Source organism: Anomaloglossus baeobatrachus, chromosome 7 (assembly GCF_048569485.1).
Source record: "Anomaloglossus baeobatrachus isolate aAnoBae1 chromosome 7, aAnoBae1.hap1, whole genome shotgun sequence".
Taxonomy (NCBI): Eukaryota; Metazoa; Chordata; class Amphibia; order Anura; family Aromobatidae; genus Anomaloglossus; species Anomaloglossus baeobatrachus.
Window position 1 is genome coordinate 66884391 of NC_134359.1, and position 22150 is coordinate 66906540.

General features: G+C 43.3%; 1 protein-coding gene across 1 annotated transcript in view; it reads right to left on the reverse strand.

Moving 5' to 3' along the window:
- Window positions 1-22150, reverse strand: part of PDE11A (phosphodiesterase 11A) — a 746356-nt gene that overhangs the window by 86830 nt on the left and 637376 nt on the right. Inside the window, exon 15 of the mRNA XM_075317377.1 lies at window positions 17859-17959. Coding sequence (XP_075173492.1) covers window positions 17859-17959 — 101 coding nt within the window. The remainder of the gene's footprint in view (window positions 1-17858; window positions 17960-22150) is intronic.

A 22150-nucleotide genomic window follows, 5' to 3' on the forward strand; every position in this document is an offset into this window, starting at 1 on the left:
GAAAAATCGTTGTCTGGTCAGTAGCGATGTTGTTCCTCGTTCCTGCAGCATCACACATCGCTATGTGTGACACCGCAGGAGCGACGAACATCTCCTTACCTCCGTCCACTGGCAATGAGGAAGGAAGGAGGTGGGCAGCATGTTCCAGTCGCTCATCTCTGCCCCTCCTCTGCTATTGGACATCTGCCGTGTGATGTCGCTGTGACGCCACACAAACCGCCCCCTTAGAAAGTAGGCGGTTCGCCGGCAACAGCGACATCACAGGGAAGGTAAGTCCGTGTGACGGGTGTTAGCGATGTTGTCCATGCCTCCGAAGACGGTAATAGTTGCTTGATTTACCCACATGACTGCCTCCCCGAATGTAGGCTCTAGTCCACCTGCACCGAAAATAGATATAATAATTTTTGTTGACTGATCTGCTCATGCACTACTTGCATTCAGCCTTCTATGGAGTCAAGAACTGCATCTGAGTGGAGTTATGTGAAAATATTACTTTCTAAAATGAAACAACTATTATTAGGGATTTTTGTAGAGGCTTCAGAGGTGCTTCTAGAATTATTGCTGTTGCTGTATCAGGCAAATAAATGAAATGGCGCCCTCTTCCTGTTTGGATATGTAGTAAAAATCTAAAAAATGAATTAATTTACAAATTGATGACAGCGACACATTTCAAAAAAGTTAGGACAGACCATGCTTACCATTGCGTACCAGACCCTCTTCTTTTTACAACAGTTTGTAAATGTCTGGTAAATGAGGAGATCGATTACTGGAGTTTTGGGACAGGAATGTTTTCCCATTCTTGTCTGATGCAGGATTATCGCTGCTCCTCACTCCAAGGATAATTACTGGATTTTTAATTTCGGAATATTGCCAAATGTTTTCTATTGGTGAAAGGTCTGGATTGCAAGTGGGAGGTTCATCACTTGAACTTTTCTTCTGTGAAGCCATGTTGTTGTCATAGGCGCAGTCTGTAGTTTTCTATTGTCTTGCTGAAACAAGCAAGTCCTTCCCTGAAATAGACATTGTCTGGATGGAGCCATATGTTGTTTTAAAAATATTATATAGTCCTCAGTATTGATTGATGAATAGTGCTTTTGAAGATGTGTAAGTTGCCCATGCCATTGGCACTAATAGAGCCCCATATTACCAGAGATGGTGGAATTGTGCGCTGATAATTAGCTGGATGCTCTTTCTCTTCTTGAGGACACAGCGTAGTTATAGTTTTCATAAAGAATTTTAACGTGTTTTTTTATGTGACCACAGAACAATTTTCCATTTTACCTTGTTCTGTATTCTTGGCCCAGAGAAGACAGCAGCATTTCTGGATTGCGTTGATATATAACTTCTTCTTTATATAACAGATATTTAATTTGCATTTGTGGGTTGTACAGTGTAGTGTGTTCACAGACAATGATTTCTAAAAGTATTCCTGAGTTCATAAAGTTATTTGCATGACCGAATCATGCTTGTTTTTAATGCAGTGTCATCTAAGGCCCCTGTCAGCCTTGTCACTTGTGCACATGGAATCCTCGACAATCTATGAATTGTTTTGACAATATTATATACTATACATGGTGGAGTATATACAGTCTTCACAATTTTTTTACATTGAGGAAAATCTTTCTGAAATTGTTCCACAACCTTAGGGGTACTTTGCACGTTGCGACATCGCTACTGCGATCTCGTCCGGTCAAATAGAAAGTGACGCACATTCGGCGCCGGTAACGACGTCGCAACGTGTAAAGCCTGTATGCGCCGATAAACGATCGCAAAAGCGTCGAAAATCGGTGATCTGTGCAGTGTCGGTAATTTCCATAATTTCGCTTCAGTGACAGGTACGATGTTGTTCATCGTTCCTGCGGCAGCACACATCGCTGTGTATGAAGCCGCAGGAGCAAGGAACATCTCCTTACCTGCGTCCCGCCTGCAATGAGGAAGGAAGGAGGTGGGTGGGATGTTTACCCTAAGTGAGGCTCCCCACCTTGAAAAAGCTACATTTATCCGCGAAACGCGCGTCGGATGGAGATACTGGGCGCTCTTTAGGGAATTCACTTGCTAAAGGGACTGTACGTGGGCTGACTGGCACCTCAGGCACACCGAGACTCTCGCTATCCTGCACTTGCATTTTAGGTAAGAGAAGTAAATTTTATTCTGTGCCCCTTTACATGGTTCTCTACTGCCATGTAAACTCTAATTGTGATTTTACTATTGTTGGTGCCTGATCTTGTAGCCATCACGGTCTCTCCCTGCTTCCTGCCGGAGATTCCGTGATGACTCACCTGCACTGTATATCCCACACAGCCCCCATTTTTCATCTCTATTGCCTCCCTTAGTCCTGATTGTATTTCTGGTTAGTCCTTACCTACCCTATATTCCAATATTTATTGGCTAGACTCATATGTAATATTATGGACTGTAACTTATTATGACAAAGGGGCTATTGTCATTGCATCCCTACTGGTTTGGTAGTATACTCTTCTTTTAATCACTTTTTGTTGTGTTTGTCTTAATAAAGTATGGATTTTGTACCCCATAGGATGCAGTTTTTTACAGATTACTGAATCTCTGACCATCTTTACTTTTGAGAGACTCAGCCTCTATAACATACTCTTTTTTACACAGTCATGTGAAAATTTACCCTCTAGCTGTTTTTTTTATTAGTACCACTTTCTAATCCAGCCTCTTGTTATCTCAATCCCAATCAATTTCTAGATGAGTTGATTTTGTTTTTTTTTTTTTAAATAAAATGGAAAACTGTCCAACTTTCACCTTCTGGTCTATGCTCTATGTTCTGTTGTGAAATTAACAATGCCATAAGAGATTTCATGTTTTCTTTACATTTTACACAGTATCACAACTTTTTTGGAATTGGTTTTGTATAATTTTGTTATATTTGTACAGTAATGAAAATACTCATTTTTAATGTAAAATATATAATGAGAATATCTATAGAGCACAAAGACAAAACGTATACACATAAATATCATTTCTTCTTTTTTCATTCTCAATCTGGATACTCAGCTAATTCTATGATCTCTTTATATCAGATTGTGGTTTTATCCACTGGAATTCTCTTTGGATTACTTAAAAAGGCTTTACATTCAGTATCCTCATCTGCTTTATGTGTTTACCGCACTAAGACTCCTGGGATGCATCAAATCTATTTAAACTTTTCATGATTGATACCAAATGACTTGAATTAAGTCATCATGACATGCGATATTAATGGCCGTAAGGAGAGGAATTTGAGGAGATATTTTAAGCAGAAAAAGTCAAATAAACATGCTATTTTAGGAGAAATTGCACTGGAGAAAAAACAACCTTTGAGATCAGGTAAAAAGAAAAATTACTCACGACTCCATTTTATACACACACATACACAAATATAAACACATGTATTTACACATATACACATACAAATATACATACGCACACACACTCATATACATGCAAGAAAATATACATACAAACAGGTACGCACATACACACACACACACACACATGTATACAAACACACACATACACATATATACAAACACACACACACACACACACACACACATATATACACACAATCCCAGAGACTGGTGGGTAATATATATATATATATATATATATGTATATATATATATATATACACAGTATATTTGTAATGGATGTTCTTGTCTTCTGTGATTGCAACTGAAATCTACTTTATTTAACAGTGTTTAATATAATCATATGTGTGTATATTTGTGTGTATATATCTATGTGTATATATGCATAAATGTGCATGTATTCATGTGTTTTTGTGTGTGCATATTTGTTGGTGTATAAGTATGCGCGTGTATATTTGTGGATATGTATGAGTGTATATATACTGTGTGTGTATATTTGTGTGTTTACTTGTGTGTCTATACAGTGTGTCTACCCATATCCTGTCCACTGCCATTAACTTGAAAACGGCGGCAGCTACGGGAATAGAAGTGGTGTCTAGGGATAGTAAAGTTGCCATGCGCTACGCAATGAAACCACCTAAAGCGCCACCTGGCGGAAAACAACGGAGTTAGCATTTTTATCTTGAAAACGGAACGAGATAGAGAAAAAAAGTGAATTAATAAATTGTAGGGCATCATCAATTCAATACAAATCGACATCTTGCATACAGAAAAGCTATGATATGAAACCCATGATCCCCCCCAAAACATTGAATGCTGGTCACGCATATGGCGCTCATTTAACTTTGATGCTCAAAGTGGCCACCATCAGCTGCAATGCACATCTGGACTCTGGACAGCATACTGTACCTTGCTGCACGTTGTGCAATATGGTAGGTGACACGTTTGCACCAGCATCTATGATACGTCATCATAGGTCCTGCAATGTTGGTGGAGGGGTCGCATACACGTGCTGTTTGATGTGACCTCACAGAAAGAAGTCCAATGGGGTCAGGTCAGGTGAGCGTGGAGACCACTCCATGCAACCACCATATCCATGACTTGTAGGAAGGTCTCCATGAGGTATTGCTTCACATCCGCAGCCTTGTGAGTTTTACACGTTCTAATCATAGCATTTTTTGCATGCAAGGTGTCGATTCGTATTGAATTGATGATGCCCTACAACTTTGTAATTCACTTTTTTTACTCTATCTCGTTCCGTTTTCGAGATAAAAATGCTAACTGCCTTGTTTTCCACCAGGTGGCGCTATAGGTGGTTTCATTGCGTATTGCATGGCTACTTTACTATACCTAGACACCACGTCTATGCCTATAGCTGCCGCCATTTTCAAGTTAATGGTGGTGGACAGGATATAGGTGGACACATTGTATATTTATGTATATTTGGGAGCTATTTGTATTTGTGTGTATGCATATCTGTTTGTGTATATATATTTGTGTGTTTATGTGTGTTTGTGTGTGCATAAAATTGAATAATAAGTAAATTATTTTTTTTACCTGATTTCAAAGCTTGTTTATTCCAGGCCAAAATGTTTATATGACTTTCTGATTAAAATATCAGCTTAAATTCTGCTTAAATATATTATTTTTTAATAATTTAATTTTTTTGCTTTTCTTGGGCATATCATCTTCTTATGGATCCCATAGCAGCTTTCTGAATTCATCTCCATGGCACATACTCCCTCTGCAGCTGGGTTATATTGTATTACAGCTTTACAATATGTCTCCGATGCAACAATTGAGAGGGATAGCACAGCATTTCTGGCTGGGTGGTGAACAAGAAGGTTCCAAATCCATACTTGATACGTCCAATGCAACAATAGTAACCACCAGACACTATAGAACAGCATACGCAATAACCCCCTGTCATTGTGACTAAGGCTCCTTTCACATTGCGTTTTTCTCTACGTCCACAGGTCCCGTCGGGGCATCCGTCCGGACCGCCCCTCCCCCACTCTGCAAGGCGTGCTCCGGACACATGCGCCCGACAGGGCCATTCACTGCTATGGAGCACACTGCGTTAGCGTGTGCTCTGTTTTGTGCCATTTTGTGCACATATACGTTTCTGCAGACGGACACCCGAACGTAGACCACCTATGTTCGGGTGTCCGTCTGCAGAAACGTATATATGCACAAAATGGCAAAAAACAGAGCACACGCTAACGCAGTGCGCTCCATAGCAGTGAATGGCCCTGTCGGGCGCATGCGTCCGGAGCACGCTTTGCAGAGTGGGGGAGGGGTGGTCCGGACGGATGCCCCGACAGGACCTGTGGACGTAGAGAAAAACGCAATGTGAAAGGAGCCTAACAGAACTCCTACATTAGTGATTGCCTTACTTTAAGACCACCACTGGCATGGCTCTCTATGGGTTTTTGGATCTTTAGAGAAGTTAACAATTCCCCAATCTCCTATGCAAACACTTATACCAATAATCCAAAAGGATATTCATAATTGTAAGTAGAATCAAACATCTTCTCTTCAGATCACAATGACTGCTTCAAAACTTCAGTAAGTTACATATATTTGGTGAATTAACCTTTGCAAGGTTTGGTTGACGACGTTTCTTAATAATAGAATTTGAAGATAGTAATTTTGCACTGTACATATTTATTGATATATTATTTAACATATTTACGGTACTTTAGTTTGTATATTTAAACAAAAATTGATATAAAAATTATATATTTGCATTACAGGAAAAAATATCTTTGTATACTCCTGGTGAAGAGCCCCCATTTTTATGACTGTATATAATTATATAAATTTTTTGCTCACTGTTTTATTGCTGCACTTAAAATACCATTAATACCCATAACTAAATGAGGTTTACCAATAAAAAAATAGCCTCTATACACATGAATGTTTTCTGGGTCCCCCGACAATTGCTAGAATGGGGATCCCAAGCTCTTGTCCTGCATGAGTATAAATAGAGGGGTGGGTCCGTATACCCACTACCATTTTACTCAATGTGTATAGGACTAAGCCAGATACAGAAGTGGTGCAAATGCTCGACCACCTCTCCATTTAAACTTCTCTGGACCCCAGCTCGAGTGATCAAGAGAGTCTATGTGGTGGTGCCACCATTCGTCAGACATTCATCATGTATCGTAAAGAAAGGTTATAAATGTTTGTCAATTAATAATCACATTTAAATTAAAGGGGTTATTCATTGCTCAGACAACCCCTTCTCATTCTGAGAGTTTACACCTGTTAAAATAAAACACTTTTACTCACCTCCGGAACTGGGGCCATTCCAAGGGTGTCAGCACTCGGTCTCCCAGGGCTTATGTAACGCTGTTACATCACGGAAGTCCCGCGCCCAATCAGCGCCGGCTTCAGCCGCCCCACCTTCGGACATATCAAGCATCAAGGGGAAGTGAACGGAAGCTGCAGCTGTGACTTTCTCTTGATGTTCGATTCATCTCGAGATGATGGAAGTGAAACTGGTGCTATTTAGAAGCAGAGCCCTCGTGCTGCAACGTCACATGAGCCCCAGGTGAGCGAGTGCCGACACCGCTGACGAGTATAAGCGTTGTTATTTTAATGGGCAAACATTCAGATTGAAAAGGGTTTGTCCGAGTAATGATCAATGCCTTTAATGCCACCACTAGAAGGAGATCAATGAACTCCAAAATTCATCTGTAAGCAGTAGGCTTGGTAGCTCTCCTAGTGGTATGAGCAGGAATAAATATAAAGGATGCACCAATAAAGATTTTGGAACATACTTGATGTGGACAGATCTGAAACATCTGCATCAAGAAGGACAATAAACCTAAAGTCCAGAATACATTTGCTCCTTGCAATTCAATTGAATGTAATCTACTGTTCTTTATATACAGCAATCAGTAATGGTTACATTTGTAGGAGCCCCTACAATCTAGAAAAGCCTGCAAAGTGTCATACAGAGTTTTTTACAAACTTTGCCAACCGTCATGGTGGCATTGGATGCTATTCAGATTGCAGATTCTGACATTCCACCTAATGGTTTATCTGGTGTCCGGGATCAACACAGGCAGACTCGGGCATCGACCTGCTGTGTGCTGATTCACAGACAGGCTAGCAAGCATTCATCTTTGCTGGTCTGCTTGCTCCTTTGGTCACATGTGGAAAGGCCTATCACATCTGCACCCCTCTTATTTATGCTGGTTGAAACCTTCCACCAATGCCAGCTATAGTTTATTCTAAGTTGGTCTGTGAGGTGTGGTGTCTTAGACTTACTGGTGAAAGCTGTGCTCTTTGCTTGGTGTGGTTGTGGAGATTACCACAGTTGTTTTGTAGCTTCATTGCGGCTCTTATTTTTCCTCCTGAACCACTTATTATCTTTACATTTGCGTGTCAGTGCTGTGTGACAGAGTTTTGGTTTTCCTTTGTCTATCTTTATCTGTGGGTTTCATCACACTCCTTTCCCATCCCGTCCCCTCCTGGGGGGAGGGGGAATCAGATAAGAACTGGTCAGGAGAAGGGCCAGGAAGGAGACTCAGGCCTCTCTACTATCAGGAGTATCCCTGGGATTAGGGATAGCTTAGGGCCCTGTAGCTTGAGGGACAGCTTAGGAGCCCCGATCTTCACTATTCCATAGTCATCGTGACACAAAGAAGCTGGGAGGACGGGGAGCAGTGTGCTTATGAAGCTAAAAGACAGGGCTAGCCTTTAATTAATATTAGCAACTCCTAATTCATTCTGCATTATTAGATTTTAGGTTTTTATTTTTAGCTTTTGGTCTCCTTTAAGAAAATTAAAATCCATTATACCTAAAATACCAATAAGGCAACAACCTTCAGCCAAGGACAAGTGAGTTAGAACTTATTTCTTTTATTCTTTTATTTTAGAGCAAACATATATATATATATATATATATATATATATATATATATATATATATATATATATATATATATATATATATATATATATATATATATATATATATATATATATATTAGAGTTATTTAGGTGCATGTGGATGCATCTGGCAATATTTTGCCGAAATGAAAAATCTTGCTCCGACCGAACAACTGAATGATGATTTGACATTGGCATAATCCATGTGTGTAATGTAAAAACTGCTCAAACGACAAACAGGCTGTCTCAGCACACAGCAAATCAGTGCAATTTTGCGACTGAAATTTGAGCTTTTTTTCCTCATTACTCTGGCTAATACAAAGATTGCTGGCAGAGAATAAAAGAAGCTTCTGCTGTGTGGTCGGGGCGAGCGGCAATGTGACACAAATGCATATTACAAATGCCGCTAATAGGATTCAAAGTCATAAGCACAAAACAAAATTAATTTCTCTCATTCAGATTCATGGCATGACGAGGACATTAAGAGTCTCAGAGGCGGATAAATGGTAAGCTGAAGGAAGCATGTAGATCTCACATTAACTAGTGCCTACATTTTCAGCACAGTTTTGGCATGCACCATCAAGCAAAGTGCAGGAAGAAGCTTTGCTCATCCATAATGACACCAATGTAGGTTTCCGTTGCGCTCTAGGGCAGTGGTTTACAACCTGTGGCTCTCTAACTGTACTGAAAATACAGCTACCATTATACACTACTTGTCAGGGCATGTTGTAGTCTCATAACATCTGGAGCACCAATAGTTGCAGATCACAGCTCAAGATACAATGGGGTACTGACCTGGTCCGTGTTCATTACTAAGATCTGGGGTCGTGCCTGCAGGCTGAAGTGACCATGACCTCGAAGGTCTCAAATCAATGTTTTTACAGTATGTTCCTTCAGGGTAAAAACATAGTTCAATTTCAGTCTGGAAAATTTTCTGGATAGAACTGGAGAACCAATAGTTGCAGATCACAGCTCCAGATACAATGGGGTACTGACCTGGTCCATGTTCATTACTAAGATCTGGGGTCAACATCAACGCTCTCACAGTATGTTCCTTCAGGGTAAAAACGTAGTAGACTTAGGGGTACTTTGCACGTTGCGACATCGCTACTGAGATATCGTTGGGGTCAAATCGAAAGTGCCGCACATCCGGCGCCGGTAACGACGTTGCAATGTGTAAAGCCTAGATGCGCCGATAAACAATCGCAAAAGCGTCGAAAATTGGTGATCTGTGTAGCGTCGGTCATTTTCATAATGTCGCACCTATAGGAGATACGATGTTGTTCCTCGTTCCTGCGGCAGCACACATCACTGTGTGTGAAGCCGCAGGAGCGAGGAACATCTCCTTACCTGCGTCCCACCTGCAATGCGGAAGGGAGGAGGTGGGCGTTATGTTTATGTCCCACTCATCTCCGCCCCTCCGCTTCTATTGGCCACCTGCCGTGTGACGTCGCTGTGACGCCACGCGACCCGCCCCCTTAGGAAGGAGGCGGGTCGCCAGTCAGAGCGACGTCACAGGGCAGGTAAGTGCGTGTGAAGCTGCCGTAGCAATAATGTTTTCTACGGCAGCTATCACAAGATATCGCATGTGCGACGGGGGCGGGTACTATTGCGCTCGGCATCGCTACAATCGGCTAGCGATGTCGCAGCGTGCAAAGTACCCCTTATAGTCTGGAAAGTTTTCTGGACAGAAAATCTGTTTTGCAGTAGGAGCGCTGTGAATGAGATTTCACCTGTTGCAATGCCACATTTATGCTGCAGTAGATTTCACTTTTCTGCAGAAGGTTTTCATAGCAAAAACCCACGTGAACTAAGCCTAAAGGCCGCTTTACACGCAACAACATCGCTAACGAGATGTCCTTGGGGTCCCGGAATTCGTGACGCACATCCGGCATCGTTAGTGACATCGCAGCGTGTGAAACGCACTAACGATCAAAATTACTTACCTAATCGTTGATCGTTGAGGCGTCGTTCCTTTCCCGATTATCGTTGCTGTTGCAGGACGCAGGTTGTTCGTCGTTCCTGTGGCAGCACACATCGCTATGTGTGACACCGCAGGAACCAGGAACCTCATCGTACCTGCGGCCGCCTGCAATGAGGAAGGAAGGAGGTGGGCAGGATGTTCGTCCCGCTCATCTCCGCCCCTCCGCTTCTATTGGGCGGCCGCTTAGTGACGCCGCTGTGACGCCGCACGATCCGCCCCCTTAGAAAGGAGGTGGTTCGCCAGCCACAGCGACGTCACTAGGCAGGCAAGTATGTGTGACGGGTGTAAGCGATGTTGTGCGCTACGGGCAGCGATTTGCCCATGACGCACAACCGACGGGGGCGGGTACGCTCACTAGCGATATCAATAGCGATATCGCTGCGTGAAAGTGGCCTTTAGTCGCCTTTATCGCCATAATGACCCTTTTTAAAACAGCATTTCACGGATAAAATATTTGGAAAAATACTTTACATTGATGTCAATATGGAAAAACATCACAAACCATGGAAAATCCACTAAATCGTTTGTGTTAGGGATCTATCTTCTCAATATACTGTAGATGTTTATGTGACATAATGGCTTATGGTATATTTACGCCTTTTGCACCATAATGATCCTTTTTAAACAGAATTTCATGGATAAAATATTTGGAAAAATATCTTACATTGATGTCAATATGGAAGAACATCACAAACAATGGAAAATCCACTAAATTGTTTGTTTTAGGGATTTATCTTCTCAATATAGATGTGACATAATGGCTTATGGTATATTTTCGTCATTCGCACCATAATTAGCCTTTTTAAACAGCATTTAATGGATAAAATATTTTTAAAAATCTGTACATTTGATGTAAATATGGAGAAAATTCCCATAAACTTTGCAAAAGCCACTAAATCGTTTGTGTTAGGGATTTATCTTCTCAATATAGATGTTTATGAGACATAATGGCTTATGGTATAATTACGCCTTTTGCACCATAATGGACCTTTTTTTTTTTTCGTAAATCAAATTTAATTGGGTATTCAACATAAGATCCTGGAATATACCAGTACATTAATCATTGCATTAGTCATAAAAATAAACACAACCAACTCAATACTCCCCGGTAACTTATCGTCTCCCCAGGGAAACCTTAACCTGGTCCATTTCTATCAGAGAAAGGGCTGTTGCCCCTCAAAGGCAAGTTCCATCTGGACCAGTTTCACTATAGGGCAGAAGAATAAGACATAACAGACAAAGCAAGGGGAGTGCAGGGGGTATGAAGGAGGGGGTAGTAAGAGTAGAAACAGAAGATTTCCATCCAAATTTATCCGCAGCTAAGAAATAGTAAATTGGGTCTAGGATACAATTCGCAGCAACTTGGGTCATTCAACCTGCCTCCTAACGCCATACAACTTATTCCAGGGTCTCCCTAAGCCATAATCCAGGATGTCCAAGTCTCAACCATGCTCTCCTGTGTGCCAATTTGTTGACCTATCAACTCCTCCATTCTGTATATCATGTTGAGTTCCGATACGAGTTCTGCTCACGAGGGGGTCTCCCTCTGTTTCCAGTACCTAGGAATTAAGCTTCTCACCACTTGCCGTGCCATACCTTTTTTAAAACCCGAGATAGCGCCCCCCCAAAAGGAAAGGAGCACCAGTTCTGGTGTGAGGTGGACCTCCTCAGAGGAGAGTTTGTTTATCAATTGAAAGGCGTTGTCCCAGAAGCTCTTCAGCACCGGGCACTCCCACCAGATATGTAAATAATGGACATTTTTAAACGGTATTTAGTGGATACAATCTTTGTAGAAACACTGTACATTTGATGTGAATATGGAAGAAAATCACATAAACTATGAAAAAGCCACTAAATAATTTGTGTTAGGGATTTATCTTCTCCATACAGATCTTTATGTGATATAATGGCTTATGGTAGATTTGCAAAGACTAAAGCGGGCTTTACATGCTACGATATCGTTAATGATTTATCGTCGGGGTCATGTTGTTTGTGACGCACATCCGGCGTCATTAACGATATCGCAGTGTGTGACACTTATGTGCGTCCTAAAACGAACGAAAAAACGGACAAAATCGTTTGTCGCGCAGAGGTTTTCCTAAAACAAAAAATCGTTCTCTTCGAATTAGTGATGTTGTTCCTCGTTCCTGCGGCAGCACACATCGCTATCGCAATAGCTATCACTATCGCTATCGCGATAGCTATCGCTATCGCTATGTGTGACACCGCAGGAGCGAGGAACATCTCCTTACCTGCCTCCACCGCCAATGAGGAAGGAAGGAGGTGGGCGGGATGTTACGTTCCGCTCATCTCCACCCCTCCGCTTCTATTGGACGGCTGCCGTGTGACGTCGCTGTGACACCGCACGACCCGACCCCTTAGAAAGGAGGCAGATCACTGGCCAGAGCGACATCACAGGACAGGTAAGTGCGTGTGACGGGGGTAAGCGAAGGTTTTGCGCGATGGGCAGCAATTTGCCCATGTCGCACAACCGATGGGGGCGGGTACGATCGCTTGCGATCTCGCTAGCGAGATCGCAGCGTGTAAAGCGTGTAAAGCCCGCTTATGACTTTACACCCCGGACATGTACATTGCAAAATTTACAAGTCGTGTTCGCTTTCCTGTATTGCAGGGTCAATATAGAGACCATGATTTCCAGACTGATCTAAACTCAGCAGACCCATATATAAATATGAGGTCTTTGAGTTCGGGTATGGAGACTTGTGAGCAGTCTAGAAATGATGTCCTGTAAACCATGGATGCAGGAATGTAGAGTTACATGAAGATTTTGAAGTAAGTTTGCTGAGGAAATGCCAAAAAAAGTAACAAAAATATTACAAATCACCTTATATAACAGCAAATTAATTCAGAATTCTGCTGGTAAAATGCACAATACTGCGAGTGTCTGCACGCAAAATCAATGCATATTTAAATACTAGTTTTTCTCACCTGACAATATATGTTCTATGGAAGCTACAGATGTGTCCACTATTATCTTTCATTAAATTGGCTGAGGTCAACCAATTTTGCAAAACAAATTAATACAATATCAAAACGTGCTTGCAATATCTTAGACAGGTTGCAACGGTAAGCATAACCTCTGGGTGGCCACACATGGAAGCATCAAAACACTTTGTGACAGGGTATCACAAAAAACATGTTGTTTCAAAAAGTTGGTCTTCAAATAGGTTGAAGCAAGAAACAGGTTAAAGAAGGACAGATCTGTACTCTGTACTTCCTAGAACGAAGCAGCAAAGTGAACTACTGTGTTTCCCAAAAAATAAGACAGGGTGTTATATTATTTTTTGCTTATTTTCGGTGGATGTCTTCATATTTTGTATTTACATCAGTAATTGAGTCACCTGTTAATGAAAAATGAATATTTACCCCTTTCCCCACTCGGTATCCCGCCCACCCCTCTGCCAGCGTCAGTGATTAGAACTTGTGTTACTGAAAAAATGAATATTCACCCCCTTCCCCTGGGGATAATCCCACCTACCCCTCTGCTGGCATCAGTGATTGGAACTTGTGTTAATGAAAAAATGAATATTCACCCCCTTCCCTCATCCACCCCTCTGCGCCGGCATCAGTGATTCACTCACACTGCCGTATTACTGTCTAAGGATCACAGCTCGTACTGGTCGGCGGCTCTTCTGATTAGAGCATGTCAGCGTGGATTTCTTTGCAGCTGTCACGCTCAGGTGAGGTAAGCACATGGTGATTCTCGGGCAATAGTATGTCTGACTGACTCACTAATGCCGGCACAGAGGGAAGTATGGGGGAAATTATTCATTAACACAAGTTCATCACTAATGCCGGCACAGAGGGAAGTATGGGGGAAATTATTCATTAACACAAGTTCCTATCATTGACGTGGGCAGAGGGTGTGAGAATCCATTATGAGCTGTGAAAGAGGGTGAATATTCATTTTTTCATTAACACAAGTTCAAATCATTGTCACGGCAGAGGGGTGGGTGGGGTTATGGGTGGGGGAAAAGGGTGAATATTCATTCCATTAACTAGCCGGCATGTGACTATAAACTTTGGGGCTTACAGCAAACCACGAGGCAATATACCAATTAAAGTTACATATCCTGAAAGGACTGCCCAAGAATTCTATTAGTATGATGATCCAACTAGGACTTATTTTTGGAGTAGGGCTTATATTTTAATACTCCAAAAAGGCCCAAAAAATTCTGCTAGGGCTTATTTTCGGGGTACCACTTATTTTTGGGGAAACACATTATGACACTTTTATAGTAGTGAAGGCAACACTTTTTAAGCCTGACCAATGATACCTAATGCATAGGCAGGTGAAGCAGTCAACAAATCCTGACTAGTCAGTCCCAACATCAATTTCCTATAGCTTGTTTACCACCGTGTGCCATTAAAGGGAACCTGTCAGGTGCAATATGAAGCTAGCACCACGAGCAGTTCTGGGTCTATATTGCTAATCGCTGCCTAACCGTCCCTGTATCTAGTAGCATAGATAAAGGGATATTTAGAAAAAGTATTTCTAAAGATCTTTTAGCATATACTAATGAGCGTGGGTACTAGTCCCAAGGGCAATATATTCCCAGACTAGTCCGCCCTCTTAGCATATTAGTATGCCCACAGAGGCGTACTAACACGCTACTCAATGCAGCATCACCAGCGGTGATGTGCATGCCTGTGTTCGCTGTGATCGTGCTTCTGAATGCCGGGCACTGCCAGTCATACGCACTATGAAGCCGGGTGTATGCGTCCCGGCTTCAGAGAGGTCTAGTGCGCATGATTGGAAGTGCCCGGCATTCAGAAGCACGATCACAGTGAACACAGGTACGCGTGGCACCGCTGGTAATGCTGCATTGAGTAACATGTTAGTACGCCTCTGTGGGCATACTAACATGCTAAGAGGGCGGACTAGTCTGGGGATATAACGCCCTTGGGACTAGTCCCCGCGCTCATTAGCATATGATAAAAGATCTTTAGAAATACTTTGTATGCAGGGCATAGATAAAGGGATCTTTAGAAAAAGTAAGAGACATAGCTAATCAGGAGAACTATACTACATTTCTAATTGGAGGTATTTGCTAATATTATTACTATTGCACATACTACATATTGGAATAGGATCTTTGAGATGGGAGTACCCTTTTAAAGCACCTCTAAAGCGTTTTTTTCTTTTATTGCGCCATTGGAGTGATGCTTTAAATTTAAGTTCCCCGTCCTTAGTCTTATAATCATCTTCCAGCATCTTCATCTGTTTCCAGTGTCGCTCTGGTTGGTCTCCTGTGATTTGTGACCAGCTGGCAGCTCCAGTGTGTCATGGAGCCAGAGGTCACAAATCAATACAAGTCTGTGAGAGCCTCTTTCTGGCCTAGCTCTGGCCCTCATAGACTTGCATCGCTAATTTTTGACGTAACTTCTGACTTCCGACCAGTAAGTAGTTACAGGCACAAGATGATGCTGCAGGGCAGCAGTGGCGTCGGTAAAAGGTGAAACAGCTGGAAGGTAAAGCTATGACAGGATGGAGGGGGCTTAGATTTTAAGCGCACCTTCAGCACTGTCACTCCCCTCCGCTGGAGTGGTGCTTCAATAAAGTATACAACTTGCCTCTTCAGAGAGAAACAGGACAGGAACCTTAGTCTTATTAGAAATAGCAATTCTAAAATTCACTATAAACCCTTTGAAGGGCCTTGTCACATAACTTAGGATACAAAACCAAACTAGAAACTCCATTTTCCATTTTCAGATGTGTTTTAAGATGTTTGACCCTCATCAGTGCAAAGTAGGAGAACTGATTTGGTTAGGTGATAAACCTTTGATTAAAGATTGGCCAGAAGAGCATTGCATGATCTATAAGTCTCCCTACACCAACTCGGCACTATCCACAAGGAGAAGTATCATCCTGTAAAACCTACTGTCTGAGGCCTTTCACCTAGCCAAATTAGTGAAGAGATGAAGGGCAACCAATCCAACACATGTATATCGACAAATGAAATTTCTGGTTTTCATCACTGGAGTGGCGCTTTAAATCTAAGTTCCCTGCCCCTAGTCTCCTACTCACCTTCTGATGGCTTCACTGTTTTTCGGCATTGCTGCGGTCTGACGGTGCCCATAACTTCTGAGTGGCCAGAAGTCAGAAGCTACAGCACAGGAGGACAATGCATCCCTATGAGAGCCAGAATGAGGTCAGAACGAGGCTCTCATATACTAAGGGGCACTTTGCACACTACGACATCGCAGGTGCAATGTCGGTGGGGTCAAATTGAAAGTGACGCACATCCGGCGTCGCAGTCGATATCGTAGTGTGTAAAGCCTTTTTTATACGATTAACGAGCGCAAAATCGTCGTAATCGTATCATCGGTGTAGGGTCGGTAATTTCCATAATTTGGAAATGACCGATGTTACGATGTTGTTCCTCGTTCCTGCGGCAGCACACATCGCTGTGTGTGAAGCCGCAGGAGCGAGGAACATCTCCTACCTGCGTCCTGCGGCTCACGCCATCTATGCGGATGAAGGAGGTGGGCGGGATGTTTACGGCCCGCTCATCTCTGCCCCTCCACTTCTATTGGCCGCCTGCCGTGTGACGTCGCTATGATGCCGCACGACCCGCCCCCTTAATAAGGAGGCGGGTCGCCGGCCGGAGCAACGTCGCAGGGCAGGTGAGTGCATGTGAAGCTGCCGTAGCGATAATGTTTGCTACGGCAGCTATCACTAGATATTGCACCTGCGACGGGGGGCGGGGACTATCGCGCTCGGCATCGCAAGCATCGGCTTGTGATGTCGTAGTGTGCAAAGTGCCCCTTACAACGACTTGCGACCTTCGGCATACTCCATGAAATACTGGAGTCACAAACGGCTGGAGACCAACCGGAGTGGCGGTAATGGAAAAAGAAGATGCCAGAGGGTGAGTGTAATACAGAGGGCTTGGTTTAGAAGCCCCACTCCAGCGGTGAAAAAAACAAACCAACGCTGGAGTGGTGCTTTGAATCATGAACAAAGCTTTTTACTTTTAGGACTACTACCCCTAGTATGTGGTACTAGAGATCCTGTCTTTTTCCTCTCTGAAGAGCTATTTGATATTTAAATCCTATGCAGCATTGCATGGCGTATAAGACTCCCTACACTAATTTGGTCCTCTCCACAAAGAGAAACTTTACCCCTTAGATACTTGATAAAAGTAATTCCTTTTTGTAAATCACATTAGGATTCTTATATTCTACTATGGTAATATAAGATTAGTGGAAGACTGCTCAGCAGCACCATCTTCTGGGGTGAACAGTCCATAATGGGAATTCTCAAAATAGAATTTTCAGAATTTTCACATTTTATGCACCGCTCAACATTGAAATTGCAACACTAAGAAGGAAATGTCATAGAGTTATGGAAATCACAGGATGGATAGACACGTTAATGATATGCAAATGATGAAAAAATGTAAATCACATTTTCAAAACATCATGATATATTCATTCAGTATTGAGAATGAGCATAAATCGCCTTCTGCATGTCATGCCCATACTCGAAGTATACACATGCACAGAGCGTGAGCGTATATAATTACTTTAATCAACTAATTTTATTACATAAAAACACAATGCATACATACTCAAAATGAAGAGTGATGTCCGTGGCAAGAATCGACTGCTTCAGGAGCTGCATGAGATCGCTGTACTGCGGGGAGGACAGGTTGGCAAATATGTTGTGCCCCTGCAACACAAAAGCTACAAACAATAAATAACTAAAGATACAGGTAAGTATATTACTGAGAGACATGATGTATTCACTGATTAATATACAAAGTAATGCATATACCAAGGCAAGTAAAAAACCCTTGATGTCCATACGGAGGTCTCTACAGTATGATAGTCATTTCTACAGTAAGAGAAGATTTAAACTAATCTGGAAGATAAATGTTTCGATGGCTGAAAACGTGATGTTGAGGATAAGAATTGAGTAACCAAAAATACTTACCGTAATTCAGCCATTTCATAGACTTAGGTATGTAGCGTACTAGATGTAAACTAACACCCATATTTATGAATGCTTTTGTTTCTTACTAATATATATATATATGTATATATATATATATATATATATATATATATATATATATTGCATATTTAGTGATTTTCCTTACTACAGTATACCAGCACATGTAACTTGAAGATGGCTGCTGCATCCTGTTCAACGCCCAGCTAATGAATACCATATGGAATTCCTAAAGTTTGGACTGACCAATCCAGCAGAGACTATGCAAATTCCTATACGTCCTGAGTCCAGCCAGCGATACTTGATTGGACTATACTTTGACTACACCCTTTATTCCTCCTGAACTGTAAAACGTTTTGGGAACAATAAACGAGCAGTAGCTCTAGCGTCCGTCATGGAGAAGGTTCATAACCGATTCAGTGTCCGTTATTGTTCTTTCTCGCGTGCACACATGACAATATAATTTGGACACGGCAGTCAGACCTTAAGAAACCCATTATAGTCTCATTCTCAACAGTGACAACCACTTTTTGGAGTCAGAAATAGGCTACGAGGAGTTTTCACTTCTCTTCTGCTATTTCCTTTGGTAAGACCATAGAGCTTCAGGAGTCGCCCTTCGAGGTTCAAAAAACAAACACAAGCTCGGTAAAAAGGTATAAACTCCATATTAGATGAATTTACCCACCAGATATCTGCCATAAAAATTATATATTTGGGGGGTAAGGTGAGTTGCGCCCAAGGCAACCCCAAGAACAAGGTCCTCACCCCGGCCCAGGAGACAGTAGAAGAAATTGAAAAAGTGGAAAGTGAACATTTACCTCCATTGTCCCAGAGGAGAATTGCAGCTATAAAGGCCGCTTTATATGCTATGACATCGTTAGCATTTGCTGGCGATGTCGAGCGCGATAGCACCCGCCCCGTCGTACGGCCGATATGTGGTGATCGCTGCCATAGCGAACATTATCGCTACGGCAGCGTCACATGCACATACCTACTCTGCGACGTCGCTGTGACCGGCGAACTGCCTCCTTTCTAAGGGGGCGGTTCGTTCAGCGTCACAGCGACGTCACAGCAGCGTCACTGAACCGCTGCCCAATAGAAAAGGAGGGGAAGAGATGAGCGGACGGAACATCCCGCCCACCTCCTTCCTTCCTCCTTTTCCGGTGGACGCAGGTAAGGTGATGTTCGTCGCTCCCGCGGTGTCACACATAGCGATGTGTGCTGCCGCAGGAATGACGAACAACATCGTACCAGTGGCAGCAGCGATATTAAGGAAATGAACGACGTGTCAACGATCACAGTTTTGGAACGATTTTGCAATCGTTGATCGTCGCTCATTAGTGTTACATGCTGCGATGTCGCTACCGGCGCCGGATGTGCGTCACTAACGACGTGACCCCAACGATATATCGGCAGCGATGTCGCAGCGTGTAAAGCGGGCTTAAGACTCCACACTGGCAGCCAGACTGGTTTTTCAGTCTCCACAAGGAGAAAAGTTTTCCCTTTAGACCCCACTATAGCTTCTCATACAGCTAGATCAGATGTCATACTTTGCACTGACAAGGGACAATCACCCCAAAACACCATGTCTGCAAATTGAGGTTCTGATCTGGCATAAATCCTAAAGGGGGCTTTACATGCTGCAACAACGTTAACGATGTCGCTAGCAATCGCACCCGCCCCCGTCATTTGTGCATCACGGGCATATCGCTGCCCGTGGTGAACAAAATCGCTAGTACGCGTCACACCAACCTTCCTAACGACGTCGCTGAGGCTGGCGAACAACATCTTTTCTAAGGGGGCAGTTCGTGCAGCGTCACAGCAACGTCACACAGAAGGCAACCAATAGAAGCGGAGGGGCAAAGAGCAGCCGCATGAAGGACACTCCCACCTCGTTGCCGGAGGACGCAGGAACGCTGTTGTTCGTCGTTCCTGGGGTGTCACACGTAGCAATGTGTGCTGCCTCACAAACGACGAACAACCTGCGTCCCAGAAGATCAACGACATTTTGAAAATTAACGACGTGTCAACGATCAATGATGTGGTGACTATTTCTGATCGTTAGCGGTCGCTCGTATGTGTCACACACAACGACGTCGCTAACGAGGCCGGATGTGCATCACGAATTCCGTGACCCTAGCGACATCTTGTTAGCGATGTCGTTGCGTGTAAACGGGCCTTAAGTTATATGAAAAGGCTCGTTAAAGGGAACCTGTCAGCAGAAATGTCCCCTAAAACCTAACAGATTCCCCCTCTGCAGCTCCTGGGCTGCATTCTATAAAGGTCCCTGTTATGATTGTGCCCACTTTCTGACCGAAAAAAAGTGTTTATAAAGTTGTACCTTTTTGGCTTCTGATTCTGTAAATCCGTCACGGGGGCGGGCTGCCTGATGGCCGTTATTCTGCCCCCTGGTCCTGTATGCCGCCCCCATCGCTGATTTCAATACTTCTGGACGCCGCCCACTGCTCCAGCCATCCCCGCGCATGCCCAGTGCCCATCTCTCGGGGATGAGCACTGTGCCCAGCGTCACCGCTGGTGACGTGCACGCAGGGTTAAGATTATGGGCGGTGCTGTGATGTTTATTCCTAAGCAACCGCCCATAATCGCGGGACCGCGCTTTCCCCCTCGGCCTGCTTCTTTCTGCGCAAGCGCGCTGCTGCTGACCTCACTTCGCCTCCTTCCCATCTTGCCCCGAGGCAGGAAATAGATGGGAAGAGCGCGGAGCAGTGACTACACCGAAAGCGCGGTCCCGCGATTATGGGCGGTTGCTTAGGAATAAACATCACAGCACCGCCCATAATCTTAACCCTGCGTGCACGTGACGCTGGGCACAGTGCTCATCCCCGAGAGATGGGCACTGGGCATGCGCGGGGATGGCTGGAGCAGTGGGCGGCGTCCAGAAGTATTGAAATCAGCGATGGGGGCGGCGTACAGGACCAGGGGGCAGAATAACGGCCATCAGGCAGCCCGCCCCCGTGACGGATTTACAGAATCAGAAGCCAAAAAGGTACAACTTTATAAACACTTTTTTTCGGTCAGAAAGTGGGCACAATCATAACAGGGACCTTTATAGAATGCAGCCCAGGAGCTGCAGAGAGGGAATCTGTTAGGTTTTAGGGGACATTTCTGCTGACAGGTTCCCTTTAAAGGGCCACTTTTGACTTTTAGGATTGCTACTTCCAATAGGTGGCGCTAGAGTTTGTCTCTTTCCTCACTGAAGAGACAATTTGCATTTACCTCCAGCAATAAATGAGGATGTGCTGAAAGGAACTGTCAAACATTTTCAATGTGACAATTTACCTGATATTATTATGAGCTTTTAGTTTCTGCATGGAGTAATTAGCATTCGACAACATGCTGTATAGTTTTTGTCTCTGAATTCTTTTGGCAAAATTGTAAGAAACTGTTCCTAAAGTGAAAAGACTGGAGAAGACTCCTGCCAGTATAACTTCCATGTGTTGAAAGGAGTCAACACAGAATGATGGTTCAAACCCAACACAAAAGTTTGGTGCACCTTCGATATAGCCAAACAGTTCATTGCTCCTTCCCGACTACTTGTTTTCTATCTACTTCTGCCCTCCTGTGGTTCCTCTAAAGCCAGAGCTGTCAATCAAGTAAGAACAGAGTGGAAAGATGGATATGAAGAAATTGGAACGGTGTACAGAGCCACACCAGGAGTGCACCGAGTGTCCGTGCTTGGTTTGGACAGTCATTGTGATGGTTAGCTGTTGACAGACATTCTTTAAAGCCCCACTCCAGCGTTTTGTTTTGTTGTCAGTGCTGGATAGAGATCAGTGAGACTGAAGTTTGGTGTTCGGACCAAACACAGACTTTATAAAAAAAAAATAGAGTTCGGGTTCAGAGTTTGATGCTTTACTTTTGCTCACCACTAGCACGAGCATCGCTGTG